General features: G+C 33.6%; 1 protein-coding gene across 1 annotated transcript; it reads right to left on the reverse strand.

The window, feature by feature from the left end:
* Positions 1 to 3,865: 3,865 nt before the first annotated feature.
* On the reverse strand, positions 3,866 to 9,914 carry LOC145634664 (auxin efflux carrier component 2-like). Its single transcript, XM_081686064.1, has 7 exons — positions 9,243 to 9,914; positions 8,299 to 9,022; positions 7,232 to 7,514; positions 6,186 to 6,271; positions 5,536 to 5,693; positions 4,487 to 4,563; positions 3,866 to 4,371 (listed from the first exon to the last, which is right to left on the reverse strand). Exons 1-7 carry the CDS (start codon positions 9,813 to 9,815, stop codon positions 4,305 to 4,307), a joined length of 1,968 nt encoding a protein of 655 aa, XP_081542190.1. The 5' UTR covers positions 9,816 to 9,914; the 3' UTR covers positions 3,866 to 4,304.
* Positions 9,915 to 12,072: the final 2,158 nt, after the last annotated feature.

The raw sequence follows: 12,072 nt of genomic DNA on the forward strand, positions 1-12,072 counted from the left end.
TGACACTCTTCCACTATTTTGGCCATATCTTTTTATATACAAAATATTTTAATCTGATTTTAATTGGGTTAGAAAGTAGACTTTAAGATCTTTCCAACGACATATTATATGTCTTATTTGGACTTCCGGATCAAAATATATGATAAAAACAAAAACGCATGAATTTCTGAAATCAGCGCCTGGCGCCTGGCGCCAACGGCCAATGCCTGGCGCCAACCTTGTTTTGCGTGCGCCAAACTCTGTTTTGTTAATTTTATCTTTTTGGCTGATTTTCTCTATAAATAACGTATTAAAACTCCGTTTTCGGGAACCAGATTTCATCAATTCTTATTTCAATTCACCAACTCTCATCAAGATTTTCTTGATTATTCTCTCTCTCTTTTCTAAACTAGCCTTTTCTCAAATAAATAATTCCGCATTCACAAGATTTAGAAACACCTAGCCATATTCGAAGTTGCCTTCGCCCTAGACGTGAAAGGTTTAATTTATGAAGGTTTGGTCCCAAATCTCTCTTTAAATTATTTAATTTAATTGTTTGTTTATTATTTTCCTTGAAGTTACTAACGTGTGTATTTTGTTATTAGAAAGAGGTACGAAGCATCAAAGTAAGTACTTTAATTGATTAATTGATATTATGATATAGAAATCATGTTTATATTGTTATTATGATATTCCTAGTATCATGTTTAGGGAAAAGGTTATAATATCAAATATGTTAAATATGATTGTTACGATGCTTCCTATGTTCTTCCTAATATTTATGATTGTTAGTATCATGTTAGGATTAAAGATTTGATTTTTATTGTTTAGTGACATGCTAGGGTTTGTTATTAATCTTGTTAGTATCATGCCTAGGATCTTGCAATTATTATGCTTTAATATTAACATGAACATGATTATGATTATAATTGTTATAATTTATGATGATTATGAATATTATTATTATTATTATTATTTTGATGATGATTATTTTATTTATGATGATATTATTATTATTATAATTATTATTTATGATTATTATGATATTGATTATTTATTATGTTGCTTGATATTTATTTTTATTGCTTGATCACGCTTTTATGCATGTTTAAAGGGAATTTGGTACTTGTAATCACGCTTAATAAGATAATTAATAATCTTGTTTAGGGTTAATGTGATTATAATTCAAGTGATCGCCAATAATAGTTTATTTGTGCATTAATATTCAACCAACATAGATTAAAAAGGTTTAGGGTTAACCTATTGATTGCATGTTAATCAGAAAGCGCACATGAATACGATCAGAATAAAGTAGAGACCTATTATTAGGGCAGATTCAATCTCTTTTAGGTTGGATTTGTACATTCATCCCCGAACCCTTATTTGGTTCAAGACCTTATGGAGTTGACGATCTCTTGGATCGTTAAGGGGTGTAACCTTCACCTCGTGAACGGTTTACAAGTTCCTAAAACTTGTTGGCGACTCTTTTGCTCTATTTTCTTCCCTTTTGGACGCCACCGTACTTTAGTGTATGATCACAGTGGGGTTCAAGCTAGAGGTTAACGCTTGAAATTTATTCCCTATAGATACCCTTTTGGATTTTGGAAATAAGTCGGGCCTTTTCATAAGCCAAGTTAATTCCAAAGTCATTTTTCCACCAAAAATGAGCTTCTCTCTCAAGATTGCTATTCTTAATGCTTCCAACATCAAAGGATCTCCTTCTTTTGGGAAGTATTTGGGAATTAATATTAGCCCTAACAGGCTTAGAAAGGCGGATTATGTTGATCTCCTCACCAAGACAAAGGATATAATTAAGGGGTGGCAAGCCAAGTTCCTTAATATGGCTGGTAGGAATACCTTGATCAAATCGGTTCTTAATTCTTACCCCCTCTACGCAATGCAAACTACCCTTATTCCTTGTGCGATTCTTGATGAGTTTGAGAAAATTTGTAGAAGGTTTCTTTGGAATAAGGTTGATAGATCCCATTATCTTGTTAGAACTAGTTGGAGCAAAATTTGTCTTCCTTTGAGTTTGGGGGGGTTGGTATTCTGAAGTTGAGACTTTGGAATACCTCTTTTATGGCAAAACTGGGATGGAGAATTATTACCGATCCTAATAAACTTTGGGTGAGGGTCCTTAAAGCTAGATATTTAAAAAATTCTTCCTTTCTTGATAGCATCCCTAACAAAATCGATTCTCCTCTTTGGAAAGATATCTTAAAAGGCAAGGATATTCTTCTTAAAGGACTTTCGTATAGAGTGGGAAATGGGGATGATATAAGCCTTTGGTACCATCATTGGGTTGGGAAAAATCTTATTTATCTCTTGATTGATAGGCCTATTCCGGATAATATTGCTTATTGGAGAGTTAGCAACATTATTAGTGAGGGTAGATGGGATCTTAGAAGGGTCAAACTCTTAATTCCTGATTTTATTTGCACCCTCATTGAATGCATTCCTTTAACTTTGAGAGCTACTGTCAAAGACACAATTTGTTGGGGTAAAGAAAAAGATGGTAGGTTCACCATTAAAAGTGCTTATAGATTGGCTTCAAACTTCACCACCCATCCTTCTTTCATCCCTATCAACTGGGCTAAAATTTGGCGCATAAACTCCCCTTACAAATACAAGATGCTTCTTTGCAATTCTTGCCACCAAATTCTTCCAACTGCTTCTGTCCTTGCGCAAAGAATTACTGATTTTAACCCCATTTGCACTCGTTGTGAGCTTGGCAATGAAACCCACCTTCATATTTTTAGGGATTGCATCAACTCTAAGGTGTTGTGGTCTCGAATTCTCAAAGGAAACAAGTTGGATAAAAACTTTTGTTACCGTACCTTCTATAACTCAGATTGGGCAGATTGGATTTGTTATAACTTGCAGCTTAGTGAAAACTAGAAAACTATATATGTTGTAGCCTTATGGCATATGTGGAAGGCTAGGAATCATGTTGTTTTTCAGCTGGCTATGGTTCATCCTATTACTATGTATAATAGGTTTATGGTGGATTTGGTGGCTGCTTCTAATATTTTCCAGGACAAGGGGAAGAAACCAGGGGAGCACAGGAAACACACTCACTGGGAGAGACCTACAAGTGGCTTGGCAAAACTTAATGTTGATGGGGCCTGGAGAAATGAAGATAAAGCAGGGGCTGGAGCTGTCATTCGTGATTTATATGCTGGCTGGATGACAGGGGGCTCGTGGAAAATCAAGGCTAGAAATCCAGAGGAAGCAGAGCTGCTAGCAATTAAAGGAGGAATGGAGTTAGCTATTAACGAGAAGCTCAGAAAAGTCACAGTGGAGACTGATGCGCAGTCTCTTAAAAAGACTTTGGAGAACATACACAAGCAGGATATGCACGAGCTAGCAACTATTCTTAGTGACATTGGAGAATTGCTCAATAACTCCTGCAAATTCGAGTTTAGTTATGTGAGAAGAGAAGCTAACGAGGTTGCTCATAATTTGGCACAACAGGCGATTGATATGGATGAGAAGATTATTAAGCACAGCTTTGTTCCCCCTTGTGCCAAGAACGCTTATGAGAATGACATGTTGGAAAGCTGCATCTGATTATGTTCCTTTTACGCTCTTAGATTGTCAGACTAGAGGTGGATTCAGTTTAGACTTCAGCAGTATTTGGCTTTTATTTGCTTTTGTAAGGTTTTATTTTAGAACCGGTAGTTTGGATCTTTTGAACATTTTGTGGTAGATTGATTAAGTAATATGATTTCCTTTTCCCCTAAAAAAAGGGGGGGGGGGGGGGGGGGGGGGGGGCTACTACTGAGTTTAATTTTTACTTTTTTTTTTCATCATCAAAATAAACAATGATTAAACTATTGTGTCCATACACATTTATTTAGTAAGAACCTATTAACAATAAAGAATGAGAGGAAATATGTAAATAATATGAAAATTAATGAATTTTTAGTAGTCTCAGATTGCAATACAATAGAAGAAGACATCACTAACTTGCTGGGAGAACTTCAATCTGTTGATCATTCAATTCTATAGCTTCCAAAACACCTACTTTCTAATTAAACCACTAAATTTACACTTGTATATAGTGTTCTTGACATAAATCAGTAACCAATCTATAAGACCAAGATAACAAAAAAATGTTTCACTATATTTCGGACAATTTTGGTAAAATTTGTAGTTAAATTTTGTTTATTTTCAATTTTAAAACTTTTAGTTATACCAATTTATCTTCAACTTTAATCAATGTGTCCGCTGTCGTACGTGTATTGGTGTATCATTTCTTCTGCTCTTGATGCCTTGTCTTGACCCAAAAACTTACTAACCTAGCTACATTCATGCCTCTACATTTAGAGTCCAAGAAGCACGTAGTACAATATTGTAATTGGTAACGCAATCAACATTCCGAAAATAACCCTGCACATACAAATTTGAGTTATATGCTTAGATGTATTGTAGTCAATTAAAATTAAATGAAAAGAACACACAAACAGTAGGAAATTATATACTTCATATAAATTAACTAATTTACCCTGTGCTTAAAATATCGGGATGGACATTATACTCCTTTGCGAATACAAAAGGCACGATTCCTTGAGGTAGAGCAGCCTGCCAACAAAAACCATCCATCAATTAGTTAAAAAACAATCTTGAATTTTTATAGTCATGTTTGTGTCTCTAGCGCAAAGAGCGACAAATGACAAAAATGATGTACATAAAATTTAGGTTAATTTTTAAATTACCACCCAAAAATGTTACCATTTTCGAACTAACCACCCGTTTAATTTTTTATTTTAAATTACCACCCTTTAAATTAAATAAATGCTCATATTACCACCCATTTCAAAAATCCGGTGGATTTTCCGTCTGTAGGCCTCACCTAACACTTATTTTGATCCTTTTGACTGATTTTTTCCCCGATTTTTCTCTTTAAAAACGCTTTCTAAACTTTAATTCACATTTCCTTCACCAAATTCTACCAAATTTCAAAGAGAAAAAGGAGAATTGAAGTTAGGAGAGCGTTTTTAAAGAGAAAAATCGGGGAAAAAATAATTCAAAAGATCAAAATAAGCTTTAAGTCGGGCCCACAGACGGAAAATCCATCGGATTTTTGAAATGGGTGGTAATCTGAGCATTTATTTAATTTAAGGGGTGGTAATTTAAAATAAAAAGTTAAACGGGTGGTTAGTTTGAAAATGGTTACATTTTTGGGTGGTAATTTAAAAATTTTCCTAAAATTTAATCACAACTATTGGATGTGACCCCCTGTTATTCTTTGACAAAGTAATAAATAAAAGATCAGTTTACGAATACTCGTTCAATCCCCTCCCTCTTAAAACCCTATTGCTATTAAAACACATGGTTAATTGTGACCAACACCTATCCATAGGACTATATATAGGAGTATTGGATATGTAGATTAGTTCAACTAAGTTTCTTTGTGTCTCATTAAAAATCTTGAGGGTTTCAATTCCAAAAGATATGGAGTACATTAAAAAAAAAACGGAGTGAGTACCTCTACGTATTACTTGGTATTTGAACTCAAAATAGTATAAGACTAAGAAAAAGACGAAGATCTACCTGAACAATGGCAATATGTAAGAGAACACCACGAAGACCAATGGCGATAGAAGTTGCGGCAATAACAGCAGGACCAGTCAAAAATCTAACTGCCATTGCAAATGTAGCCACTCGTTTTCCACATGCTATTAACCTTGGTTGCAAGGCCATGAACAACCCTATTCATTCACAATATTCATAAGACATTGGAAAAAATGTAAGATTAATTTCATAATTCTATACTCTAGACCTTATTATTAAGATTGTTGGATACATTATCAATGGTCCGACATACTTAGTTAACAAAAATGACTATTATATAAGTCAAGTCTTAAACAGTTTGGCTATTTGACCATCTAGTCGTTTACCTAAAATCTTTCACTTCAACTCTTCTGTGTTAAATGTTTGTCAATGTTAATATAATACAAGTACAAGTTCATTTTTTTGCGTGCATGTGTATCTGATCCATGAATATTTATGTAAGCGCGAGGCATTTCTTGGGTCTAGTCGTCCACATTCTCTGTATCAATTATCTACCGGAGAATGTTTCATATAATTAGACCTTAGGCCCCATCTAAGTGTGGATGAACCTACATACGTTTAATGAACGGTAACATACTCAGAATTTGAAAATTATAAAAGGAAGTGTATGTAAGTAAAAGTAATGGTACCTAGACTGAACATGGCCATTCCTAAGCCTGCATCCGACAAAATTGATATCGATCCTTTCACAATTGTGGGCATTTCGATGTTCCACCTGTTAGTTGGTTTTGATTTATGTTAGTCACAATAGTCAGCAATAATTGACAACAAAATTGCACTCAATTTAATAGAGGATAAAAAATATAGTTGACATTTAAAATGCTTCCAATACTAGCAAACTATTTTGCTACGGCAAGTCGGCAATAGTGTCCATTTACTCCATATCTTGCTGTAAACTTATTTTTGCACCAAAAAAAAGCTAGGGATTCTTGGCATTTTTAGATTATTTATTCAAGATGCAATGTACTCGGTACCAGTGTTTGAAAAACATAGGCACGCCTAGGCGCTGAGGTACGCTTTTTATGGTCTAGGCGAGGTGACTTTAATGAGGCGCACCGCACAGCTAAGGCGCAAAGAGGCGCGCCTAGGCGCAGCCTGAGGCGCAACAAGAGCTTTTTTCAGAATTTTTTTATTTCTTATTGTCTGCGCCTCACTTTAATGAGGCACACACACCAAGGCGCTCTGAGGCGCGCCTTAGGCGCAAGATACTCCAATACGCCTTGGTGCGCCTTGAGCCTTTTTATACATTGTTCGATACGCATGTCAGAAACTACTTATGTAATGTTATTAAAAGTAAAATCTGAATTTTACTTTCAAAGATATGTGTATCATCCCTCGACAAATGAAAAAAAAAAAAAATACTAGTAAAAGAAACTAAAAATCCACATATATGACAACCAAATTCCGTAACCAAGTAAATTAAACAAATTACTTTATGTCTTTATAGTTTATACCCTTATGTAACATAACTTCAACCCCGAAAAGACAAAACTCATTTTTATAAACGATAGACAAGCTAAGGACTTTCTTTTCATTTCAACTTAAATAGACTAAAGTCAAACATAACCTACCAATTTATCATAAAGTCATGTAATATAAATAATACTATCATACTTCATAATAAAACTACGAGTATATAATACTAAGTACTACGTATAAGAGAGGAGGTGCAAACCTGTATGATATAAGAGACCAAGCTAAGCCTAAAAGACTAGAATAAGTGTTGGGGTTACGAATAAGTTTCCTCCAAACCATGATAAGTATGAGTCTAGTCATGACACTAGCAGGGGGCATTTGATGCTTCCTCTCCACCACATTCCCTTCTTCCATGTCATCCACCACCTTCTTCTGGTACGGCGAACCCGTCGTCGGGAATTTGAATTCGTGGTCCCCTTCCACCTTGTCTCCATTCTCTTTCCCTGTTGGGCTCAAGTTCTCTTGAAAATTGTTCATGCCAGCTGATTGTGTGACAACAAGCAACACAAATGTTTATGACCATTAATCTATTATTAGTCATCTTATATTCGTGTTAAAAAGTTAACCAAAGTACTGTATGTGAATAATAAATACAACCAAATTAAATCGATCTTCTTTGGAGACTGGAGTTAGAGTCGATGTACAAGTATTCTTACTACCACGAACTTATTTCAAGTACTACCTCCGTTAACTTTTATCGCAACTTTGAAATATTTTATGTCTCACAAATAATACCCCAAAGTTGCAAATAAAAGTTAACGGAGGTAGTATCATATTACAACTACTTTAATTTTAAAATTAAAATAATAATTGATGATCACCCAACAACTTATTTTTTACAAGTATATGTCTTGAAGTGACAACATTAATATTTTAATGGTCTACCAATTTATAAACTGAGATTAGGATCAACTTAACCTTAATTGGAATGCTAGCACTTTCATTATTATGAAAAACCAATCTAGTACTCCCTAGCAAGCTTAACCTAAATGATCAAAGACTTTAAATTTGTTAATCACAAAAGATACAATAATATACAATTGACCTCAAAATTTGTAGCTTAACCTAACTCTTTACTAATTAATATAAATAAAACTCAATCTCAAATCTTGAACTAGCATCCTATTATCCTATATCATAACAATTGCTTATAATTAACTTGACATCCCGAGTAAAATAACATTGCATTTTTCAATCAACACATATTTACCATATATAGAAAACTATCTTTTTTATATCAAATTAACTAAATTAATGTAGCATTACCTCTAGCAGCAGCAATCTCTTGTTGAAGAACAGCCTTAGAAGAATCCAAAATCCCAAGATCATTAGTACCACCTCTAATATTATTATTCATGACATTACTATTCTTCATATGCTCGGAAACAGGTGACTGATTAGAGCTCCAAACAAACATATGCAAGTCCTTATTCGGCGGCGTAGGCGGGTTACCACCACCATCCTTCCTCCTACCACCACCCGAGCTTGTCGGTCCCGCGATCATCGGGTTAGGAGGCGGGTAAGGCGGTAGCGAGCCTCCGCCATTATACAACTCTCCACTCATACTCCTCCCCATCCTCCTCTTCCCACCAACACCCCCTTGCTGTTGTTGTAATTGTTGTTGTTTATAAATCATTTCTTCATCAAAGTTTGATGTTCTAGGGGTAGGTCCCTTAGAAGATTGTAGAGAGAATACGTCCCCTCCCCCACTACCTTGGGGGTACCCTGCACCCGGGTGTCTAGGACTCGCAGCCTTGCTAGCGAACATGGCGTAGAAATCGGTTTGATTAAAGCTTGAGGCTCTAGGAGTTGGCTCCCTAGAGGACTGTATGCTGTAGATTTCTACGCCGGTGAGGTTTGATGCTCGCGGCGTCATCGAGGTTAATGAATGGAGGTGTGATTTGTGATTAGAACCTGATACCATACTTGAAGCTGTTGATCTTCTTACTACTACGTGTAGTTTACCATCATCTCCTATTTCTGCATCTGCCTGTATTCATTAACTTACCGATATTATCATCATTTATACATCTTATTACCTTCATTAATTTTTATTTGCAACAAAAAGGAAGTATATGTGAGACATAAAAAATTCCTTTATAGCAATTAAAATTTAACGGAGGTAGTATATTATTACATAAAAAAAATTGTGTAGTTTAACAAAGAAAAATAATAATGTTGCATTGAAAAATGTAGGTAGGATATCTTGCCTGTATAGGCTCCCTGCCGTTAAGGGAGACGACATCGGATTCGACACGGAAAGAAGTGATGGAAGCAGCGGTTTCTGGGAACTGCTCGGAGATGAGCAACTTAGCACCTCTATATTCGAACAAAAACAACATAAGGGTGTACCAAATGATACTTTGTAACACCACAATTTGAACCATAAGGCCACCACTAAAGTCTCCATACATAGCCTTTAAAAGGGGGATCCCCATCACAAGGGTGTTAGGCAACGTCGAAAGCGAAAATAGGGTGATCATCCACTCTAGATTTCCTTTCTTGGTGATCATAAGCCATAAGCTGAGAGCGGTGAGGATGACCACCTTTTGTAGGCAATCGGCGGCAATGAAATGGTAGTTCATCTTGTAGATGTCATTGGTGGAGATGAAGTGGAAGGAAAGCAATGGCACGACGAACACTGCTACAAAACGGTTGATTCCTGAGCATTGGTCCGGGGTGAAGATCTTCCACCACCGGACCGAGCCATAGGCTAGAATCATCGCCACGTAAAGTGGGGTGATTGCGGAAAACACATCGTATATGTCTTTTCCTGTAATCATTATTACTCGTTACAAAGTGGTATCAGAGCCAAGCTCAGATTTATCCTCACAGACCACAAAATCAAAATAGAACTACCCAAGTATAACCTAGAGGCGACAAAGACGTACGTAACAGGAAATGAGAAACGAGTATGTGTAGTAATTATGAAGCAATCAAAGGTGAAGATTATGGAAACTTTTCTCTAAGTTGTCTCATGATGGAGGTAGGATATGGTAGCTAAAAGGAAGAGTGTGAAATGCAAATGGTTGAACTTTGGATAGTACTTTAATTGAAATAGTTTAATAGGTAATCTTTGGTGTAATAGCTGTAAACTTGTACTAGTAGCAGATGCTCAGAAAAGAAGTGGAAAGAATCGGGTGTGGCGGGATGGTGTTTTCAACGCAAACCGTCATAATAATTAAGAAGGGGTAATAGTAAAAAAAAGTTAGAGACGTCAATTAATCATTAATTATTTACTCCTCCACTTTGTATTTTTATTTTTTATTTAAGGATCTTTTATCAAAATGGCTAGTTTTACATTATTAAAACGGCAAATTTTAAATTTTAATTTCAAACCTAGCTAAATTATTGACTTAGAAGGAAATTATTTATTTTTCATATTCCTTTGGTTTGGTTCATTTTATGGTTTTTTTTTTAAAAAATAAAAATATATATTGTTTTTTTTTTTAGTTTAATTTTTATTTTAATTTTTTTTTTTTTGAGAAATTCTAATGCCACAGTTTAAAATTCCCATTAATTTGACAAATAACATTCAACATAATATATTTGCAATAATTCTCAATTTTTTTAAAAAGTTGCAAAATTAAAAAAAGAAAAATCAATTAAAAAAATTGTTCCAAACATCTAATTAACAAAAAAAAAATTAAATAAAATAAAAATACAACTCTTTTATTAATGAATAAATAAAGACAGAAATATATTAAGGAATAGACTCAAAGTTTCTATTGCACTTACAAGGGGGATAGGAAGATAAAAGCACGTACTTGAAATTTCAGAATGTTGTGATACACTGTAGACGATTTTTTTTTTTTTTTTTTTTTTTTTTTTTTTGATCGAAATTAAGATTTCCGCGACTATTTACATACTCCGTATATTTGTACATTGTCAAATTTTCTAACTTTAAAAAAATCCTAAAAAAAAAATAAAAAAGAAAAAAAAATCAATTAAGTGAACCAAATCGGTTCAAAGAAAAAAAAAATGGATAATAACCTTACAAAAATTTAGCTAGTTTTGGAATTAAATTTAATAAGTAGTCGTTTTGGTAAATATTTTTGTCAAATTAGCCTTTTTGGTAAAATATCTTTGATTTAAGTGCTCTATTTTATCGGCATATTTATCAACATGAAACTTTAACTAATACGAAATAATACTTTTAACTATCAATAAAAAAAAAAAAAATTACAAACACGAAGTCTTATATATCGCATTTGTATAATTGTAAACTATCTACACATAGATATGGATCTAAAAAGTATTTGTATGACTACGTTTGATCTTAATGTATAAAGAAAAAATATTATTCTGATTGATGTGTGTAAATAGTGCAAAATCAAAGTGAGATACTTCGGAAATATTTTTTATTTATGTGAGTTTAATAATCCTTTTTCATATGGTATTATAAGTATAATGTGGTAAAGAATCGCAAATAAAACAATAATATCTGAACTTATTTTTCTTAAATGTGCTCTAAAATAAGATGAATTTAAACATAGCCTATACAAGACATAATAAATATTAAAAAAATTACCAAAAGAATATACCGTAATGTTTAGTGATCTAGTTGTATCTTAATATGGGTTGAAAATACAATGTATATATTTCTAGATTATCTCACTTTGACTTACAGAACTACTTGAAGCAACCAAAGGTTATAATCCCAAAAAATAACAATATAATGCTGATTTGATTATATGTAATATAATGTAATATACTCCGTACTTCTCTTAATGGAGTGACACATCTGCTAATTAATATTTCAATTAATTTATGGCAGGATCAGATTCTATTGTGTGATGTATATCTATAAAAATATGCTTGGTCTAGTAAATCAACGGTTAAAATTAAATTAATTACATTACATATGATATAATTAGGGTAATGTAAATAAATCCGTAGTGATTAAACACAATTAGATTAATTGGTTCAGGTTCTTAATGAGATACTCAGTATCCAAAAGCAAAAAGATTTGGTTGGATGAAAAATATTGTTGTCTATTTTGTTTAAAATTGTGTTATTAAAATTACTAGTTGATGAATG

Source organism: Chenopodium album, chromosome 6, assembly GCF_948465745.1.
Source record: "Chenopodium album chromosome 6, dcCheAlbu1.1, whole genome shotgun sequence".
Classification (NCBI taxonomy): Eukaryota; Viridiplantae; Streptophyta; class Magnoliopsida; order Caryophyllales; family Amaranthaceae; genus Chenopodium; species Chenopodium album.